Source organism: Carlito syrichta, unplaced genomic scaffold, assembly GCF_000164805.1.
Source record: "Carlito syrichta isolate Samal-C Ts95f unplaced genomic scaffold, Tarsius_syrichta-2.0.1 Scaffold301542, whole genome shotgun sequence".
In the NCBI taxonomy this organism is placed as follows: domain Eukaryota; kingdom Metazoa; phylum Chordata; class Mammalia; order Primates; family Tarsiidae; genus Carlito; species Carlito syrichta.
In genome coordinates, this window is record NW_007245638.1 from 1,259,905 (window position 1) to 1,282,124 (window position 22,220).

General features: G+C 50.6%; 1 protein-coding gene across 1 annotated transcript in view; it reads right to left on the reverse strand.

Annotated features, from left to right (window-relative positions):
• Positions 1-22,220, reverse strand: part of SLIT3 (slit guidance ligand 3) — a 628,209-nt gene that overhangs the window by 24,358 nt on the left and 581,631 nt on the right. The window contains exons 26-31 of the mRNA XM_008054837.1: positions 19,410-19,507; positions 15,096-15,235; positions 11,943-12,036; positions 6,553-6,690; positions 4,244-4,484; positions 1,447-1,577 (exon numbers count right to left, since the gene is read on the reverse strand). Coding sequence (XP_008053028.1) covers positions 1,447-1,577; positions 4,244-4,484; positions 6,553-6,690; positions 11,943-12,036; positions 15,096-15,235; positions 19,410-19,507 — 842 coding nt within the window. The remainder of the gene's footprint in view (positions 1-1,446; positions 1,578-4,243; positions 4,485-6,552; positions 6,691-11,942; positions 12,037-15,095; positions 15,236-19,409; positions 19,508-22,220) is intronic.

The following is a 22,220-nucleotide window of genomic DNA, read 5'->3' on the forward strand; positions in this document are numbered from 1 at the left end:
GTTGCACACCAGACACCCTACACGCCCAGTGAGTCTGACCTAACATTCTGGAGTCCCTGCTGGAAATGTGACTCTAACAAGGAGGAACTTACTTCTGTTCCATTTTGCTATTGATTTCCTATATCCCAATAGCTTTTTTGTTCCTTATTTCCTGTATTACTATCTTTTGTGCTTAGTTGTTTTTTTATGGTTTGTTTTTTTTTTTGAGTTGGAGTCTCACTCTGTCACCCAGACTGGAGTGCAGTGGCTGCTCTCGGCCACTGCAACCTCTACCTGCTGGGCTCCGGCGGTCCTTCCGCTTCAGCCTTCCAAGTAGCTGGAACTACAGGCGTGTGCTACCATGCCCGGCTAGATTTTTTATGGTGAAATGTTTAAATTTATTTCCTTTTGTGTATATTCTATATCTATTTTGTTACCATGGGGATTACATTTAGTCTCCTATATTATATACTCTAATTTTGATTTATACTAGCTTAATTTCAATAACATACAAAAATGCTGCTTCTCTGTCCCCACTCCTTTTCAAGTGTTGATGTCACAAAATTACTTCTTCACACATTGTGTCCAATACATAAAGTAATTTTTTTGCCTCTCTTTCCTTTTTATGTTTTTTTTTTCTTCTTTATTTTAAAGATGTGGGGGGAGAAAAGAAAAAAAAATTCTTGTAAGCTGGGCATGGTGGCTCACGCCTATAATCCCAGCACTTTGGGAGGCTGAGGCAGGAGGATTGCTTGAGCCAGGAGTTTAAGGCCAGCCTAGGCAACATAGTGAGACTTTGTCGCTACAAAAAATAATTAAAAAAAAATTAGCCAACATAGAGGCTACATTCAAAACATGAGCAGGTTGGAAGCTAATGTAAGGTGGCACATCAAGTGACAGCACAGCTGTCACTCCCACTTCAGGGTGACTGCCGGAAAGTCTGGAGTTTAGGAAGTGCCGCCCTTCAGTCTGAAAGTCACACAAGGGACAGTCCTGCTTCCTCAGTGCTCTGGAATCTCTTTCCCTTGGGTTGCATGTTAATCACCCCGTTGTCTTTCTTAAACTAATAAAAGATTAGGATGACATTTTGAAAAGGGCACCTCATTAAGCAGCATTGTCCCTAATGCAGCGCCTGGTTCCACGCACAGCAGTCAGGCAGCCATTTATCTTACGGTGACAAGGCGTCACCTCCCTCCATGGAGCCTGCCTTCCTCTCCTGCCTCTTCCTCCACTACTGTCCCCAACCCCGTGTGAGGAAGAAGTGCATGCATGTGTGTACATATGCATGTGTGCACGTGTGCATATCTGTGCATGTGTGTGCACGGTTGTGTGCGTGCTTGCAAATGTGTCCGTGTGTGCGCATGGTGGCGGCAGGACAAGACCCTGCAGTGGCATCTTCCCGCAGGTCTGGGAGGCTGGTGGATTCAGGGGCCCGAGCAGTGGGTGGGGGAGGGGGGAAGTCCTTACCTGTACACTGTGGTCGGAGGGGAGCTCAGGCTGTCGTAGACCAACCGCACATGGCCCTGGTACAGCTCCAGTGCCAGGGGGTCGTTGTCCCCCTTGTAGAGGAGGATGCCGTTGTCCTTGTCAGTGGCCACCTGGAGAAAGCAGGCAGCACGTGTGGGTCAGGGTTCACCTGAGGCCAGCCCTCCCTGCCCCCACCTCACAGAGCCCTTTGCAGGTATTGGCTTCTGAACCATGTGGGGTGTGGCTTCATGTCCGTCTTTCTCCCTCAGTCTAGTCTGTAAGTCCCCAGAAGTCTGGGGCTTGGCTTATACTTTCGAAAGGGCTGATTGAGCGAACCATGTGGACTGAATTTTATTGAGACCTACTGTGCACTGCTGCTCATATATTCACGTATGTCAGGAGGCCCAAGCTCTCATCTATCTGGTGCACAACGTGGTCCCGCCCAAGTTCCTGCTTCTCTCGGGGCCTCAGTCTCTCTGTATAAAGTGTAATAATAATGATTATTAACAAAACACTAGCCATTTTTTCCCTTGCTTCTTATATATGCCTGAGTAAAATGCATTGAATTCAATGTTTATGATGCACCAAGCACTGTACTAAGAGCCATCTGGAGAATTTTTAAAAACACCAGTGTCTGGACACCTCAGGCCAAAGTACACAAGGATCTCTCAGGGGGTGGAGCTAGGCACAGATAATTTTAAAAGTTCTCCAGGTGGCTTTAAAGTACCACCAGGCTGGGCGCAATGGCTCAAGACCTGTAATCCCAGCACTTGGGGAGGCCGAGGCGAGAAGATTGCCTGACAGGGGTTTGAGACCAGCCTGGGCAACTTGGTGAGACCTCGACTCTACAATATATCAAAAAATTAGCTGGGCGTGACAGCACGTGCTTGTCGTTCTGGCTACTTGGAAGGCTGAGGCGGAAAGGTCGCCTGAGTCTAGTGGGTTGAAGCTAGGGTGGCTGTGAGCATGCCACTGCACTCCAGCCTGCGCAACAGAGTGAGACTCCGACTCAAAAAAAAAGAAAAAAAAAAAAATAAATAAATAAGTAAAGTATCACCAAAGCCAAAAGCCACAGACTTCAGAAGCCACTACCTGCAGGGCACTCAGCTGCCAGCCAGCAGTCTGCAGGGGCGGGATTCTCCAATCAGTCAAGGGGCTCCCATGGCCTGCATGTCAGGCTTGAGGGACAGGGTGTGGAGCAGGTGAGTCTGATAGGACATCTGGGTGTGGGGGAACTAGGTGCTGTCCTGGCTACTTGGGACCCAACAGTCGGGTCCTTGGCTACGTGGTACTGAAGGAGGCAGGCAGGAGAGGGTGATGGCAGCCAGGCCTGTGCACTGGGCCATAAGTTCCATAAGCTCCATGAGTGAGGCGGTCTGAGTTGTTTGCTTTTTGTTTGAGTCAGGGTCTCACTCTATTGCCCAGGCTGGAGTGCGGTGGCACAATCACGGCTCACTGTAGCCTCAACCACCTGGGCTCAGGCTATCCTTCCGCCTCAGCCTCCCGAGTAGCTGCAACTACAAGCGCGTGCCACCATGCTTGGCTGGCTAATTTCCTTTTCTTTTTCTTTTTTTGTAGAGACAGGGTCTTACTATGTGGCCCAGGCTGGAGAGCAATGGCACGATCATGGCTCACCTCCTAGGCTCCTAGTCTCAATCTCCTAGGCTCAGGAGATCCTTCTGCCTCAGCCTTCTAACCAGCTTGGACTACAGGTATGCACCAACACACCCAGCTAATTTTTTTATTTTTTTTTGTAGAGATGGGGTCTCGCATGTTGCCCAAGCTGGAATCTGAGCTTTTTGCTCAGTGCCTAGAATAGTGCCTGGCATGAATAGGTGCTCAGTAGAGCTTTGCTGAATGAGAATTTTCTCCATGAGCTCTAGATTAAACCTGGGCTGATGTGGCTATAAAAAAAAAGACCAGAGCTCCAGCAGCACCTGGAAATGCTCAACCCAAGTGACAGGGCCACCAATTGGCCGCAGCCTCTTGTTGTGGCTCTGAGGCTCCACTTCATAGCAAGCCTGGGGGTAGGGCTGTTCTTTTTCTATCAGACACCATCCCTGCCCTTCCCCCACGCTCCCAGAACAGCATTTAGAAATACCTAGAGTTGTAATCTGGATTAAATGTGCTCAGGTCCCCAGGTAAGGAACCCGGGAGAAGTTAGTAAAGAAATTGGTTCATACGAAATGGTTTTCTGTTCCCTGAAAATGTCCTGCTTGTTTGTGCCCCTGGGTCTTTGCACATGCTGATTTCTCAGGCTTGACACTTTGTACCCTCTGTTCTTCATCCTGTCCCCTCAGTCCTCCACCCTTCTGCCCTTCAGCAGGCAAGCTCCTGGTCATCCTTCAGATCTCAGCTTCATGGTCACTGCCTTTGGGGAGCCTTCCCTGATTCTGCCCAGCAGGCTGGGATCGAGGCCTTCCTACATGTTCCCACAGCAACCGGGGTTGCCACTGTCCTTGTCTTTGCCATTCTTCCCTGACAAGGTCTGTCTTGTCTACCACTGAATCCCCACTGCCCAGCACCGTGTCTGGCCTATAATAGTGGAATGAGTGTTTTCTAGAGATGAGTGAATGAGGCTGGAAGTGGGGGCTACCGTTTGCAGTGAGAGCGGGCTAGGGGTTATCCATGGAACTCTCTGGACAGAGTTGGTCCTGATCCCCCAAAGCTGAGCGCTGTCCCTGAGGACGCTTTAAGGAGGAGCAGGACTGCTAAGATGGGGGCACCCCAGCAGTTCTCTACCAGTCGGGGCTTGGGGACATGCAGGAGTCCTTCCAGGGCTGGGGAGAGGGCGCACCTGCAGGGAGATGTTGGCCTGGGGCCGGACCTTGGCGGAGGCCAGTTCCACGTAGGAGTCCTTGCCCACAAAGTTGACGGTGATGAGCTTCTCGCACCTGGGGCCAGCGAAGCCCGGAGGGCAGCGGCAGGTGGGCTCCTGCTGCACCACGATGCACTGTGCCCCGTTCTGGCACTCGTACTGGTCGCATGGGCTGGTCTGCAGCAGGACCATGGGCGGGGGGTGCTCGCAGAAGAGCCCACTAGAAGGAGGCGGGGATGGGGAGGGAGGATGGGAAGACAGCGAAGAGGAGGCAATCAGTTATTCGGGCCGAAGAACCTCTAGCAGAAAGGTACAGGGAGATGGGAACTGAGGCTACTTCCAGGGTGGAGTACAGTCCTGCCACCAATGGGGGCAAGTCCTTTTCCTCCTCTATGTCCTGGTTGTCTCATTTATTTGTTTGCTTATTTATTTATTTTTGTCTTGTTTTGTGTTTTTGTGAGTTGGAGTCTCACTCTGTCACCCAGGCTGGAGTGCCGAGGCACACTCACGGCCACTCCAGTGTCAAACTGCTGGGCTCTGGAGATCCTTTTGCCTTAGCTTTCCAAGGAGCCGGAACTACAGGTGTGCATTACCATGCCCAGCTGATTTTTGATTTATTGTAGAGGCGAGGTCTCGCCAAGTTGCCCGGGCTGGTCTCAAACCTGTGGGCTCAGGCAATCCACTCACCTTGGCCTTCCAAAGTTCTGGGATTACAGGCTGAGCCACCAAACCCGTCCTTCTTTATTCATTTATTTATTTGAATTGAGGTCTCACTCTTTGGCATGATCATGGCTCACCACAGCCTTGAACTCTTGGACTTAAGTGATCCTCCCGTCACAGCCTCCCAAGTAGCTAGGACTACAGGCATGCACCACCATGTCCGACTCAATTTTTGATGTTCTGTAGGGATGGAGTCTTACTATGTTGTCCAGGCTAGTCTCTCATTTTTAAAATAACAGACTTAGACTAGAGTGCAGGTCCCCAAATTTCAATGTCACTGGAATATTCTGGGGTGAACTTGTTAAAAGTGCATGTTCCCATCTGTGGACAGATACATGGTCCATCCATCCAATGGAACATTGTTCAGGCATAAAAAGGAAGGAGATCCTGACACATGCCACAACATGGATGGACCTCGAGAACTTTGTGCTCCTCATCTGAGCCATCACACAGGACAAATACTTCTATGATGTGGAGTAGTCACATTCATGGAGCCAGAAAGCGGAATAGAAGTTTCCAGAGGCTGCAGGGAGAGAGTGAGAACTACTGTCCAGAGGTTGCAGAGCTGCAGTCTTGCAAGACGAAATGCTCTGGGGATGGATGGTGGTGGTGGCTGTACAACCACGAGCAAGTCCTTAATACAGCTGAACTGTACCCTTAGAGATGGTTAGGATGGAACATTTCATCTTATATATATTTTATCACAATTTTTTAAAAGGGGCGTACTCCTAGTCTGTCTTCCCCACCTCCTAATTTTACTTCAGTGGCACCTGGGTGGGGCTCAGGAGTTCATATTTTCATAACCCTCTGATATAGATGGTCTCAGTTGGGCTTTGCGAAACACTGGCTTGAGAATGCCATGGTTCCTTCCAGACTGGCATTCTCAGAGGCATGGCCAAGGCTCATTTGCAGATTTTGCATTTATATGTCCAGTGAGTACTGATGTACATAGAATTGTCCCCCCGGTCTGACCCCTCCTCCCTTAAGGGTGATCCTTGCCTCCCCCAATTTCCCTCCCATTCCTGTCCATGTAGGGCTAGCCCTGGCACCCAGGCCTCTCCTTCCATATACCCCACAGACATCTCCCAACCATCTGGCCAGTACCTCCCATCTCCCCTTCCAACTGACTTCACTGATTCCAGAGACTGATCCCAGACCCTCCCAGGGACCTCCATTTTTCTGACATTGGGCACCATCATGTTTTTGTTCTCTAGTCTAGAAAGAGGATTCTAGCCTATGTGGCCATGGGGCTACCCCTACCCTGCAAGCTGGGCTTCCACATGGTGGCATCTTTCATCAGATGGCATCACGCCCATGCTTGACATAGCATGAGTTGGAGCCTAAGCCCAACATGGAACTGCCCCCATTGTCCTTCTTCCATCTACAAAATGGCATTAGTAACCTCTGCTGTTTTCCCCAGGGGGATGTGTAAGGGCTGGAAAGGTGTGGGAGGAATTAAGGACCAGGACCCCCCGGGTCTAGGTCTCCACTCTGGCTACTTAGCTAATCAACTCTAGCCCTGCCACCTGGCCTAGGCTGTCCCCTGCCCGAGGTGCCCTCTGCCTTACCTGAAGCCCTGGGGGCAGATGCACGTGTAGCTATTGACCGCATCCACGCACTGGGCCCCGTGGCGGCACTTGTGGGCCATGCAATCGTCATTGTCCATCTCGCAGAGCTTTCCACTGTACCCGGGGACACATTCACACCTGGAACACAGACAGAGCGAGGGGTTCCTCAGGACCAAGCCAGCTTCCAGGTGGTTGCTTGAGTGCCCCCCTCTGCCAGAGGCCTCTCCCTCTCCCTGCTGGCTACCCAAGTTCCTCCAAACCCTGCTGAGCTGGCTGCACGGGAGCTTTCAAGGTGGTCCACAGCCTTTCTTCCCTGAAGTCAATGTTTGCCTGTTTCACGTGGGGGTGTGTCTTGTTTCCAGGAGTTGGGCTGGAGGGCCAGGGCTGGAATCACACAGCTTTTGCCTTGGATCTGTCACTTCTCTGTGAACTGATGTTCAGTGTGGTCCTTCCTTTGGGTCAGGCATTGTGCCAAGTCCCTTTCATTGTATTCCTGAGGGTCCCCAGGACCCTATGGGGAAGGGTCTACCATCCTCCATTTCAAGGAAGAAGCCTGAGGGCAGAGAATTCTGTGGCCCATCCCTGAAGCCCACATTGAGTGAGAACACTTAGTTTACGCTTATGTGCCAGAACCTGTCCTAAGTGGATCAGTCATTCATTAATTCTCTGTGTTTCAGTTTCTTCATCTATTTTTTTTTCTTTTTGAGCCAGGGTCTCACTGTATTACCCAGGCCAGAGTGCAGAGGCACGACCACAGCTCACTGCAGCCTTGACCTCCTGGGCTCAAGTGATCCTTCTGCCTCACCCTCCTGAGTAGTTGGGACTACAGGTATGTGCCACCATGCCTGGCTAATTTTTTTACTTTTTGTACACACAGGGTCTCACTATGTTGCCTAGGCTGGTCTCAAACTCCTGGGCTCAGTGGGATTACAGATGTGAACCACAGTGCCAGGCTCAGTTTCTTCGACTTTAAATGCAATACATAATAAATAACCTGGCTTTTTTTTTTTTTTTGAGTTGGAGTTTCACTCCATCACCCAGACTGGAGTGCAGTGGCTGAGTGGCCACCGCAGCCTCGACCCACTGGGCTCCAGTGATCCTTCCACCTCAGCTTTCCGAGTAGCTGGAATTATAGGTGCGCGCTACCATGCCCAGCTGATTTTTGATTTATTGTAGAGATGAGGTCTTGCCAAGTTGCCCAGGCGGGTCTCGAACCCGCGGGCTCAGGCAATCCACTCACCTCAGCCTCCCAAAGGCGCGGGATTACAGGCTGAGCCACCGAGCTCGGCTATAACCTGGCTTCTTATGGCTGCTTTAAACATGATATGATGTACTCTGTAGAGTGCATTAGATATACACTGAGTGTATCATCAAGACTACCGTGGAAGGTGATGGTGATGGTGATGATGAAGAGGAAATTGATGCTATCGGCACTCCCCTTGATTTTGTTTTATAGCCTGTTCATTTTCTCCCCAGAGATTCAGGAGAAGAAGGGCAGAATCTCTCCTGCTTTAATAAATGACTGGCATTCCCTAGGCGAGAAGATGGGGGTTACTGTCCCACTTGGGGCCCTGCAGGCTGATCTGGCCCTTCCTTAGGGAGTCACACGTCGGCCGGCAGCTCCGCTGTCATCTCTGCCTGTCCAGACTTAAAATTTGGCTGGAGGTAACTGCTCCTGCTGAAGCCTGGCCTCCCTGTGTGCCAGCCAGAAACATGCATCTCTGAGCGACACTGAACCGAGATCCCAGCGTAGAAACAGACCCAGAGGCACGAGGCGCTGAGTCACAGGGGCTCAGCACACCCACAGGCATACAGATGCATGATGTCTACTGGCTCTTCTGCCTCCTGGGAAAGCCTGTGTGCCACCAGCTGAATTCTAGTGGGTAGAGTGAAAAGACAGCCACAGCCTAGCCAAGTCGGAGGAGAAGGTAGGTGGCACAGGCAGGGAGTTGCGGGTGGGCCTGGGAAAGCAAGAGTTCTGAATTCTTAAGGCTGTTTTATAAGTAGCCTGACTGGGGAGGACAGGGCAAAGGGATGACCCTCTCTCTTCCCTCCCCCTCTTTGGGAGTGGACAGGCGTGGGATGGGATCTACAAGTAGATCCTGGCATCGTTGGGGTTGGCAGAGCATGGTGTAGGCTGTAGACTCATGGCTACGTAAGACATGGAGGGCGCGAGGTGTCCCTGAAGGGAACAAGTTCCAGAATTTGAGGATTTCCCGGGCCTGTGCTCGAACACTGTGAAATCTGCTAAGATCTGCTTCACCTTATTTGACTGGCAAATTTCAAATACTTAACTTGCTGCTGCACTGAAGTTTTAAACTTACATGCTGCAGCCCACGTTCAGCCAAAGTCTTTTAAATAAACACATTGGGAACATCTTTGTGGGGCATGTGCTCAATGTACCACTGTCCCTGCCTCTGCAACTGTGCTAAACCTGGCCCTGGTGGACATCTGTGTGTTTCTTGAATTCTGAGAAGTACTTGCAGAGCAACTTAAGCTATCCAACCTTCTCCAAGGCTATGATAACTGCCCAATACTTGCAGGACAAGATCCAATATATATTTTTTTTTTTAGTAAGTCAGAATTTATTAGAAGATAGGAAAACTCCTGGCAGTTGAAAGGGTACCTGAAAGAGGGTTGCCCAAAGTCCAACATTTTAAGCATGGATGTCAAGGCTACTGATGAGGTCTTCATCGGGAGTTAGGAAAGTTATCCTCACTCCCAGACTAAGTTGTGGAAGTCTTGGGAGGGGGTAACTATGCTTATATTCTTCTTCTTTCTTTTTTTTTTTTGGAGTCAGGGTCTTATACTCTTGCCTAGGCTGGAGTGCAGTGGCATGATCATAACTCATGGCAGTCTCGACCTCCTGGCTGCTTTAAAAATGAAATGATGTGGCCAGGCGGGGTGGCTCATGCCTGTAATCCCAGCACTTTGGGAGGCTGAGGTGAGAGGATAGCCTGAGATCAGGAGTTTGAGACCAGCCTGGGCAACTTGGTGAGACCTCATCTCTTAAAAAAAAAAAAAAAAAAAAAAGAAATGATGTGTATTAGATACACATTGAATATGTCGTCAATACCACTATGGAAGGTTCAGGCGATCCTTCTGCCTCAGCCTCCTGAGTAGCTGGGGCTACAGGTATGTGCGACCATGCCCAGCTAATTTTTTATTTTATTTGTTTTTGAGTCAGAGTCTCCCTCTGCCACCTGGGCTGGAGTGCAGTGGCACACTCACAGCCACTGCAGCCTCGACCTGCTGGGCTCAGGTGATCCTTCTGCCTCAGCCTTCCAAGTAGCTATAATTACAGGCATGTGCTAACATGTCCGGCTTATTTTTTTAATGTATTGTAGAGACGAGGTCTCACCAATTTGCCCAGGCTGGTCTTGAACTCCTGAGCTCAGGCAAACCTCTCGCCTCGGCCTCCCAAAGTGCTGGGATTACAGGCTTGAGCCACTGCCCCTGGCCCCAGCTAATTTTTTTTTATTTTTGTAGAGACAAGGTCTCACTGTGTTACCCAGGCTGGTCTCAAACTCCTGGCCTCAAGCAGTCCTCCCACCTTGGCCTCCCAAAGTGCTGGGATTACAGGTGTGAGCCACTGCACTCAGCCCATTCTTCTGTTTCACGCTTCAGCCCTCTCCATATCAGCATGTCTCAGATTTTAATGAGCATGCAAAACACCCAGGGATCTTGTTAAAATGTGGCTTCTGATTCAGGGAGTCTGAGTGGGGACTGGGAATTAGCATTCCTCACAAGCTCCCATGTGATGCTGATGCTGCTGGTTCTGGGACCTCACTTCCAGCAGCAAGGATCTATGCAACATTTCCCAATTAACCAGAGAGCAGCTGCAGGTGACGTCACCGCATTTGCTCTTGTTCTCAAATGTCTGCCTTTACCTTCAAGTTCAAGTGTGATGTTTATGCCTCTTAACGCATGTTGGGTCTATGGAGTCTGCATAAGGGGGAGTGACCAAGTGCTCTCCTTGGTTCCAAGATCGCTGGGTGTTGAATGAAATACTATACCATGTCTGACACAGAGTAAGTTCTCAGCACATGCTAATCATTGCAATTTTGTTTCTGTTATTCTTATTTTCAGTGTTTCTGGGCAGGTACCATCTGCCTGCCATTGAGGCCTCATAGGAAGAGCAGCACACAAGGAGATCTCCAAGGATAAGCATCTTCATACAGGTCACTATGACTGTGACTGCAAATCGATGTCAGAAAATCCCAGGTCTTGAGGGTCTCAGGATCTTCTCCAGAAAAGGCCATGGCACAAGTTTTCATGAAGGAGGGTGGAGGGAAGAACCCAAGAGGGACTTTCCAGGGGTGCCATTTGATTCTTGGCCTTGAGAACTGGGTGGCCTTCTCCTGAGGCAGCCTCCCCACCCTCAGGGCTGCTCAGTGCTCCCTTGGCTCCTACTGGCTCTGCTGCTCACCATGGAGACAGCTCCACCAATGGCCAGGCTGTTGGCCCAGTCAGTGCTTCCCCTCCAAGAGCTGCAGAGGGTGGGGTGGGGAGGGCAGAACACTGTGAAGGCTGCACATGCAGAGGGTGACTAAACACCCTTTGGACTCTGTGCTTCCTCAGTGGGACTGCTCTACTCTTCTAGCTCTGGAAAGGAGAGAGATGCTGAGAGAGAGGAGAAGGGAGAAGGTAGAGGAGGAGGAAGGAAGGAAGGAAGAGTAAGAGGGGATATCTATCTATTGAATCTATTTAATCATCCATCGATCTAACCATCCATCCATCCATCCTATCTCTATTTATCTAATTATCTATCTATTGAATCATGTATCTATCTATCTAGCCATCTGATCATCTAATTATCCATCTAATTATCTAATCATCCATCTATCTAATCAATCTAAATCTATTTATCTAATCATCTAATTTATCTAACTAGTCATTTATCCTTTTGCCTATCTAATCTATCATATCATCTAATCCATCTATTATAGATATCTATCTATACTAATAATCTATTTAATAATCAATCAATCAGTCTTTTTTTTTGAGTTAGAGTCTCTGTCATCTAGGCTGGAGTGCTGTGGCACCATCATGGTTACTGTAGCCTCAACCTGCTGGGCTCAGGTGATCATTCCACCTTGGCCTTCCAAGTAGCTGGGTTTACAGGTGTGAACCGCTGTGCCTGGCCCCTACCTACCTATCTACCTATCTATCAATTGAGACTTAAAAGAGACTACCACAGAGACACAGAGGCACACACATAGGGCAACAGAGACAGACTGAGAGAACTAGACCATGACTGATTCTGAACCACAGGGCAGAGAGAGAGCGAGAGAGTGAACGCACATGACCCCAGAGCGTCTGCCTCAAACCCAGACCATTGTAGGCAGTTCTCAGGGACTCTGTGCTGGGTCCATGGAGCCAAGTCTTACCTGAATCCTTTGTCCAGGGGAACGCACTTGGCCTCGTGCTGACAGAGGTTCATCTCGGGCACACAGTGGTCAATCACTTCGTCACATAGCTCACCTGGTGGGGATGGTTGTGAAGGATTCAGGCCTTTGGGAGAGTACGGGGGCCACCCTGGCCAGAGGAGCAGACTGAGAGGACTCATGCAGCCTCTGCCAGGCAGTCATGGATGTCAGGAGCCCTGCCCTTTCTCTGTGTCCTGTCGCCTATGCCTCTTCCCTGGTTTTCTTAGCAGTGACAATGGGGAGACTGCAGGAGCTCTCCCAGGCATGGCCACAGCGCTGTCATTGGGCTGTTTTACTTGATCATTCAGGGGCAGCCGAAAGCATAGGACATCAGACTCTGACCTTGGGGTACACCTATTCATTTGTTTTTCATTCCACACCTATTTGCTGGGCATCTCCTGTGTGATAGGGACTGTGCCAGGAGCTGGGGACACGGCAGTGACCAGTCCTGTCCTACCCATAGCCTGGCTGGGGAGATCTACAAATAAGCAGGCAACTATAATGGAGTTGTGAGTGTGATGGGGGTTGGGGAGAGGCGAACTCTCTGGAAGCGCAGGGGAACCCACAGCCTCTCCTAGGAGGTCAGAGGAGGCTTCCTGGAGGAATAGGCGAGGTTTAGTCCCATAGTTCACCTGTCATAGATAAGCAAGCCCCTTGGATTTCTCAGGGAAGGAAACATGAAAGGAATGTGAGGTTCTGGTCTCCAGGTACACAGCCTTTCAAGCTTCTAGTGCTACAAAATGCCTAACGGATCATAAATACCCAGGGGTGGCCCTTGCAGATAAGCCCTGAAAAGCTCAGGTCACCTGAAAAGATGTTCTAGGAATGTGGGGTAAGGTAGAATGGCCGCTCCCAAGCAATGCCAGATTTTAATATCTGAATTTGAGTTTCCTCAAATTCTACCCAGTCAGGCCCAGTGGAGTGTGATCTAAGAGAGGGAACCTTCTATCTATGGAAGTTGTCTCTAGGGTGGGGGTAGGGGCAGGGGGGGAAAGGGGACACAGCAAACCACAACGCCCCACTCTGAGGAACTAAAATTTTGCCACAGGTTAGAAGTGTACCCAGGTCAAATGCAGATATCAGGCAGGCCTCAACTGGGCCTAGAAACCGTGTGTCTCCTCAGTTCTCCTCCCACTACCCGTCTGCTTGCTATAAATTCAGCTCAAGCTCCTCCTCTGTCACAAAGCCTACTTTGAGCCCCTGTGCCCTCTGCTTCTTTACTGCTGGGATTTTTACTATCTCTCATCTTGCACTGAGCAGATTCTTCTGGATCAAAGATTTGGTCTAGTCTACCTAACAGTAGACTAGAAGGTAGATTAGAAGCCCCTTGTGGGCTGAGGATGTATCTTAGGCTTTTCGGTATCTCTAGTGGCTAACTCAGTGCGCTGCAGTAGGTACACGGTAAGTGTTGCCTGTTGCATACTGTAGGTGCATAATAAACATTGCATCTTTTATTTTTATTTTTTTCATTGTATCTTGTTGATGCAAATCTAGCTCCAACTCTACTTTCATTAGACAGAAGACGTAGGGCATAAGGGAGGTCACCCCTCAGCATATTTGCTTCCACCTCCCAGCAGAAGGCTTGTCTGGAATCCCAGGAGGCCAGGGATTAATAGAATGGGTGTTTCCTCAGCTGGCCACAGCACATTCCAGCAGTCTTGAGTATCCATGGGGATACCTGGCCATTGGGCTGGGGTCCTGATAAAGGCACAGGATCCAAGGGTTAACAGGAGCTATTGGGTCGCTTCTCTGCAATCCCCAGGGCTGCTTACACCCATTTTCCATCTCTTCCCACCTCCCACTTCACTCTTGACATAAAAGCCAGGTCCCAGGAGGCCAGGGCAGGAGTCCCTGAAATGCCCATCCTCATTTCCTCCTTGCCTTGTGTCAGTGTTTCCAACACAAGCTCTCTGGGTTGGTAATATGTTCTGAGGTGAGGTGAGAGGGAAACTCTGAGATCAAGTTTGGGAACTGCTGCGTTAAACAAACATAAACAGCTCTCATTAAACAGGAATTCTCAGAACCTCTAATATGCTTGTGTGTATCTTGGGATGCCCAAAGGGGGTTCTTATTACATGCAGTACTGCCCAAGCTTCTTTGCCCATGGGCCTTATCCTAAAGAATTCACGACATTTATGAAATTCCAGTCTGGGACATGCCACTTTGGGTTGATCTCAGAATAGGCTGTGTTAGCACCAACTGGTGGTGTTTTACTTCGCCAACTAATCTAAATCTTTCTGTTTTTTGAGTTGTAGTCTCACTCTGTTACCCAGGCTGGAGTGCAGTGGCATGATCATGGAGTATTGCAGCCTCAACCTCCTGGGCTCAGGTGATCTTCCCTTCCTTGCCTCCCAAGTAGCTGAGATTTACAGGCGTGTGCCACCATGCCCAGCTAACTTAAAAAATTTTTGTTTGTAGTGACAAGGTTGCCCTATGTTGCCCAGGCTGGTTTGTCATCTAAATCTAATGGTATATTTAACTGCCCTCATGAGATGCTGTTGATGTTGGAAATGAAGGTGTTGTGTTTTGGGGGTGGGTAGAACACCTTCTTGACAAACAGCTTCTTGTGAGGAGCTTTCCTGTGTTCTCTGATGGGGCTGGGTTAGGTTCTTCCTGTGACTGCCTCTGGGCTTACAGATGCCATATTCTCATTCTATGACTCCACATTTCTCTCTACCTGACTATGAAGAGAAGGGCCTTGTCTTGCTCCTAGCAGAGCTTCCGGAAAATGTAGATCTCCAAAGACATTGACTAGACCTGAACAAGCAGCCTTTGCCAGCCTCAAACACCATGGGGTCTCGGGATTCCCTAAAGGAGGGGCTGCCCATCAACTAAATGAGCAGCAGCTGGGGGAGCCCTGGGACCCTGTTTCACAGTGGGAAGGAGCTAGGGACTTGCCGGCGGGTGGTGGAGGGGGAAATGGATGAGCAGACAGACATGGCCTTTGGGGAGCCCCTCATGACCAGCACGGTCTTGGGATCCTAGTCTCCATCCACAGGGAGAAAGGAGGTGGGGTCTCTGGAAGAAGCTACGAATATGGGGTTCCTCTAGTGGCACCCCTATACCCGACACACACCCATACTCACTCACACGTTTGTGTTGTGAGATGCTTACCTGTGTAGTTAGGTGGGCAGACACACACATAGTTGTTGATCCCATCTACACAGGTGGCATTGTTTTCGCAGTCGTTGTCCTCACAGTCATCTGGGTTGATCTCACAGCGCTGTCCTTCGAAGCCCAGAGGGCAGGAACAACTTTGGGAGGTGTGGGTGGGCAGCAGGGAGCCAGGGATCAGGGGTGGGTGGGTGGGTGTGGTGAGGAGGAAAGGGGAGCGGGCCGGGGAAATACCATTCGTCAGATTTCTCCTCCAGATGGAGGTTTCAGACAGCACTTTGGACACATGGTGCCTTGGGGTCCTGAGCAGGAAGACCCTTAGGAGTCACAGGTCATTTCACCTAGTCCCCTGTCTCCAGGCAGCGTTCCATCTGCCCTGGCCCTTGATGTCTGCCCCACCCTGGGGGCAATTCCCACCAGCAAAGCCTCTTTCACATCCCCCAGCCAGAAGTGGCTTTCTGGCTATGCCTTTACTTCCTCCGGCTGTCTTCTAAACCACCCTTCCTTCGGCCCTTCTGTGGCACAATCTCTTTTCTAGACAAGAGAAATAGCATAATAAACATGCCCCTTTAAGTGTTTTATTTTTACTCTAATGCAGCCTTTCTATGAAGGGGAACAGAGCACTGTGGCCAAGATTCCAGACTCTGCACCCGGGTTTCCTGGGAATAAATTCTGGTCTGACACCTCCTAGCTGCTTGACCTTGGGCGGTCGTGGAGTTTAAATGCAATTATACAAGCAAAACACTGAAAAGGGTACAGAGCAGGCAGGAAACCCCAGAACCCCCTAGCCAGCTTTGGTTCTGGACAAAACCACCCCCTTAACCTTTTCTCAGGGTGCCATTTCTTTCTGTCCCATATGTCTACCACTTCAGAGTCTCTCCAGCTTCTGGGGCCTGAGGGGATGGAGTGGGAGATCCCCTCTCCTGCCAAGACCCAGGTCTTCGGGTGAGCTTGGCTCAAACACCACGAGTCAGCCTGATGCATTTCCTGCTCACATCTCTGGAGTGTTGAATCTCTTGGACGAAAACCACAGCGCCCTCACCTCTGCCTGACCTTGGTCTCGCTGTGAGGATTAGGCATGCAAAATCAGTCAGGACAGATCAAGGCTGGTAAGGGGTGAGACAGGCAAGAGCACTTGTGGGCGGGTGGGAGGTGAGTGTCTGCCTGAACAAACGCTGCAGTGGATCGTGCTGTTTCTGTGGCCTGACCTGCTAGTCAGGGGTTCACACCCCATCTGGAGTGCAGCCTCCAGTTTCAGACTTGGAATTCCAGTCCTCTATTTCAGAAGCAGCTCTGGTTTTGGTCTTAGCTAACAAAGTAAACCAGACTAAAAGGAAGTGCATTTCAGTGGTCCTTGAATTTGCCGTAATTAACCTCTTTTCTTCTACAATCTGAAAACCATATCACATCTCCCACTGAAGGCCAGAGGCTTCTTGGGTCTGAGCTCTTGAGGTACAGCAAGATGACTCTTATGCCTTTTATGTTAGAGACCAAGGGCATTCACGAAAAGCTTACTTCTTCAGAGCCAGATGGGGGTAGGCTTTCAAAAGCCTTAGACCCCGTGTCTCCCATTTGTCTTCCTGAAGATCAGTTACCGTGGTTCTTCTAAGTGTCTTAGGACAAATGGCAGTGGAGTAGGAGATGTTCATGGAGTGGACAAAGGGTGGGAAGGAGGCTGACGTCTCCCTGTCCTTTTTTTTTTTTTGAGTTGGATCTCACTCTGTCACCCAGATTGGAGTGCAGTGTCCGCTCCCGGCCACTGCAGCCTCAACCTGCTGGGCTCTGGCCATCCTTCCGCCTCAGCCTTCCAAGTAGCTGGAACTACAGGTGCACGCTACCACGCCCGGCTAATTTTTTGATTTATTGTAGAGATGAGGTCTCGCCAAGTTGCCCAGGTGGGTCTCGAACCTGCCAGCTCAGGCAATCCACTCACCTCAGCCTCCCAAAGCGTGGGATTATAGGCTGAGCCACCGAGCCCGGCTTCCCTATCCTTACTGAAGCCTTGAAGGGGTTGCCAAGGAGACTGCAAGAGCAACGAGTTAGCTGTGGGGACTAGGGCAGGTCACATCTCTGTCTTGGTGTGTTGGCCAGCTCTGCCAGCCTTTACTATTGTTGTTTTTAGAGACAGGCACTTGCTCTGCTGCCCAGGCTGCAGTACAATGGCACAATCACAGCTCACTGCAGCCTTGAACTTCTGGGCTCAAGTGATCCTTCCATCTCCTCTTCCTGAGTAGCAGAAACTAGAGGTGTGCCACCATGCCTATTTTTAAAAAATTTTTTGTAGACGAGGTCTTGACCAGGCTGGTCTCAAACTCCTGGGCTCAAGTGATTCTCCTGTCACGGCCTCCCAAAGTGTTGGGATTACAGGCATGAGCCACCATGCTTGGCCTCAAACCTCTTCCTGACAAGCACCCCACACCTCTTTGCCAACCTGCCAGGTGTTGGCTGATGCAGAAGAACTTTCCTGCCCCTTGGGGAGTACATGAAGCTATGCCATCACCCTCCCCAGCATTGACCTCGCTGCCTTAGCCTTCTACCTCATCTCCCTCATCCTGGAGACCTGGGCCCTTTTCCTTTCAAATCAAGTTCCAAAAATATTTCCAGTTCATTGGGAACTCCTCAGCCACTGAGGATGGAAAGAATGTACCTCTGCTCACCCGCACCTCCAACCCAATGGGAGAAACACAGTCACCGGGTGGGAAAGCTTTTCCCTGGCCGACCCCATCTCTCACTTGGGTGGGGAAGAGCCCAGTATTGAGCTCTGGGAGGGGTGCCTCTTGAAGCCCTGGAGGGGTGCTGCTTGGCTGGGCACCCCACCTTCCCAGCCACCTCTGAGACGTGAGACCTCCTCACTCCTGCTCTGTGTGAGCAGGCGGGGGTGGGTGGTTTGGCGGACACCATGCAGGAAAGGAACTCTGCCTTGAATTTCACTTTTCAGGAGGCAGAGTTCGAGGGGGCTGGCTTGGCAGGTGAACATGTGGGTGGGTGGGTTCCCTGGGGAGGAGGATGGGGAGCCAGAACTTGATTTCTTCCACAGACCTCACGGCAGCCTCTGGCCAGAGTGCTTCTGACAGTTAATTGGCTGCAACTTGAGCCCTAAAACATCCGCACACAGTGTGGCATCAGTGCCTTGCCTTCACGACCAAGGGACTGCTGCCTATCTTACTGGCTCACCAGGGGTGCCAAAGGAGCCCTGTTCCCCAAAGTCTGCTTTGGCTAGGGCCACAGGCTGGGGGAACTGGACATCAAACTGGGCATCTAAGAGCTGCTGGGGAAGGTGGGAGGCAGGATGGGTCTGTGCTGTGGGTGGAGGCCTAATCCCACTCCCAGGACAGGGATAAGAAAAACTTCAGCAGCTTCCAGTCTGTGCCCTTTTATTTTTGTTTCCTGAATTTTATCATTTTAAGGGTCTTGCTCCGTCACCCAGGCTAAAATGCAGTGTCCCTCAGTCATGGTTCATTGTAGCCTCTACCCCTGGGTTTAAGCAATCCTCCTGCCTCAGTCTCTTGAGTAGCTGGGACTACAGGTGTGTACCATCACGCCCGAACAATTTAAGAAAAAAAAATTTATTTTGTAGAGATGTGGTCTTGCTATGCTGTTTGAATTCAGGCTCAAGCAATCTTTCCTCCTTGGCCTCCCGAAGTGCTGGGATTATAGGTGTGAGCCACCACACCCAGCTCTCTTCCTGAAATCTTAGTGCCAGGGAGGAAAGAGAGCTTGGAGGTGGGGTTGGAAGATCCAGGAATGAGTGTCAGGATATGTGACAAGGCCATCTTCATGCCTCAGTTTCCTCATCTGTTCAATAGGGATAATACCTACCTACCAGATAGGGTCACAGGGGGACCCTGTGAAATAAGATAAGATGATGCTTGATTGACCACTCAGTGCCTGGCACAAAGTAAGCCACGTAATCAACATCACCTACTATTATTATTATTTATCATGCAGAAAGGAGGGTAGCATTGCCAGGCATGTGGGTCTTTGACCCAGCATTCCAGCCTACTCTGACTTTAGCCAGAGGGGAGGCTGGAGGTTGGGATCTAGACTCAAATCCCTGAACCAACATTTACTAGCTATGTAACTCTAGCCAAAGGTTTTATGCCTCTGATGGCTCAGTTTCCTCATCTGCCCAGTAGGGATCACCGTGTTTCCCTCACAGGGTACAAGGAGCCTTGAAATCACTCTCATGCAGGGCTGGGCACAGTGTGGACACAGGTAGGTCCTCAGTGACACAGTTTTGCATCTTCAGCCTGCACCGAGGAGTCTGCCCTGGAGGTCCTCAGAGGCAAGGGAAGGCCAGCAGGGAGCTGTTACCTGAACCCATCCTTGTGGCTGTCGCTCAGGTGGCAGGTGCCTCCGTGCTGACAGGGGTTTTGGATGCAGGTGTTGATGGGCACGGAACAGTCCTTGCCCTGAGGAATATAAGAGGGAGAAGCACCTGGTTAGGGAGGCCTTCAGGGGTTGCATGGCCCTGGAGACCCCTGGGCGTTCCCAGTGTCCTCCTGGGATGAAGCCAGGGAGGTGATCACAGGACAGGCCTGCTGTGTGCCTGGGAGCATGCCCGTGGGAGCCCTCACCCATAGCCACTCCACAGTGAGAAGGGGAGAAGCACTGAGAACCTAGGAGTCCAGGCTCGAGCCTCACCACTCCCCAGACTCCACACCCTGTCTATCCCAAACTGTAGGGCAAGAACACGGACTTGGGATTCAGGCAAAGATGGCTTCACATTCCAGCTCCTCTTCCTGGTTGGCTGAGCATGACCTTGCAATAGTCTCTTGACATCTTCAAGCCTATCTCATAGGGCTGTGATGAGAATTAAACCAGAGTTTTTGTGTAAGGAAGCATTGCACATTGTGTAACCCACCTAGCACACAGCAGGCCTTCTATATGTGCTCGTAATGACATGACTGTTTGCCTCCCTGAAGCTTAAATATAAGCCACAACCTGAGTAGTGTGGACTAGGGTTGAAGTGTGGCCAGCAGACCCTATCTCTTACAAGGTGACAACTCCCCAGAGACTCATACTTGAGAGATCTGGGATCTAGTGTTGGTTTATTCTAAAGTTCTGCAGGGGGAGATCGCCCTCTCCCTCACCCCCCAGGGATTCATCCTTGAGAGATCTGGGGTCCAGGCATTGGTGTTGATTCTAAAGCTTATTCTAAGGTTCTGCAGGGTGAGAACCTGCCAGGGACTCATTCTTGAGAGATCTGGGGTCTGGGCATTGGTATCTAAATTCTAAAGTTCTACAGGTGAGTCCAATGTTTGGTCTGGGTGAGAACCCCTGTGACAGAGTTTAGGTGGGGTGAGATTCCTCTAGAGAAGCCCCTCTGAAAGGGACATCTGAGCTGAGAGGGAGCCAGCTGTATGCTGGGTAGGGACAGAAGCATGCCAGACAGAAGAACCAGTACTGGCGATGGCACTGAGGAGGGTGGCCCAAGGCGAAGACTGTGGACAGTAAGACCAGATGTCTCATGAGCAGCCCAACCCTTCTTGGCCCTCTGACTCCTGCTTCTCCCTGGGGACCGACCAGGTGTGGCCAGGGCTGCACCCAAGTCTTGGCAAGTGGTCCCTGGCAAGACCTGGTATTGTGGGGGTCTAGGGGTGAGGCGTCTGCTGCATTTTGTCTTTGTGCCCTGGGTTTGGTGGCTTGGACATGGGGCCAGGTGGGGGTGATCGTGGGAGCTGGCCCATGGCCACATCACCTGCTCTCCATGTGCCCAAAAAGATCCTCTCCCCATTTCTGCTACTGCCAGGGCCTGTGACGGAATGGGACTGGGTTTCCTGGCTGTGATGTTACCACCTCCTGGACCTATAGCCTTGGCCATGGGACAGCCTCTGCCATGGACTTTCAAATGTGGAGCCTTGGGCCTGTCTCCGGAGGCCAGAAACCACGGGCCATGTCTGTCAGTTCTCTTCATGCTGAGGGGCCAGTCAGAGGGTTCTTGGAGGGGAGAGGGACAGGGCAGTTTTGGGGTGGTGTCTGGGTGCCTTCCTTTACCAGTCAGCGTGTGCACTGGAATCTGCAATGCTCCCTCTCACTCACGCTATGAGCACATCTTCCTTGCCAGGCCCCATGCTAAATGTTTTATACTCATGATTGCATACGATATTCACAATAGTCCTGGGAGATCCATGTAGTCATTATATGACACTCATTTTTACAGATGGAAGGGACCTGGAGAGCGAGGTGAGACATCCAAGATTGCATGGTTGTCCGTGGGATAAGGCACAGTTGTCCGTGGGATAAGCCACACAGTTAGTGCTGGGAGCCACTAGGTAGGACCACTTGGCTGACCCTCTCAAAACATGGAGGTTGGGGGGAGGCAGATTGGGATGCACATTCTGTTTGGCTGCTGTGCACCTTGAGGAAATGAAGGAAAAGTGGCCAAGAAATTAAATTACCCTTTGTAAAGTGTTTACTGAATCCTGTCACTGAGGATTCATACCTAATCTCCCTGACTTTTTTTTTTTTTTAAGAGACAAAAGCTTGCTCTGTCGCCCAGCCAGGAGTGCAGTAGTGCGATCTTAGCTCACTGCAGCCTCCAACTCCTGGGCTTGGGTTCTCTGGGCTCAGATCCTCCTGCTTCAGCCTCTGGAATAGCTGGGAGTATAGCTCGTACTCTTTGAGCCTTGTTTTCACCTCTTATGAAACGGGAACAATACAGCCTACCCTAGAAAGAGTTAACTAGTGATTAGAACATACAGTAAGTACCTGGCATGTAATGGCAGTTCCATAGATAACAGTGATGATGATGGTGATGATGGTGATGGTGAGGAGGGTCTGAGGCAGAGCTGCCCATGGGTGATTAATAGGCTTTTTCAGGTCTCTGGTGCTAAGTAGTTCAGGAGGTGTGTGTGGGGCTGGGGGTGGAACAGCTGGACCATGAAAGGCAGGGAAGGAGAACCTTGAGAAGGTCAGGATCGGACCTCCCTAGACCCTGCCTGGGCCAGACTCTCTGCTGGGGAACCTGTAAGAACCAGCGATTCCAGGTCCAATCTCCTGGAGGTGGGGGTGGGGCTGTCTCCTCAGCCCCTTATGCCAAGCACAGAAATCAAGGAGGCAGATCCTAGCACTTGACAACATGGTAATTGGACTTGGAGGTGGGGATTTCTGTCACTTACATGT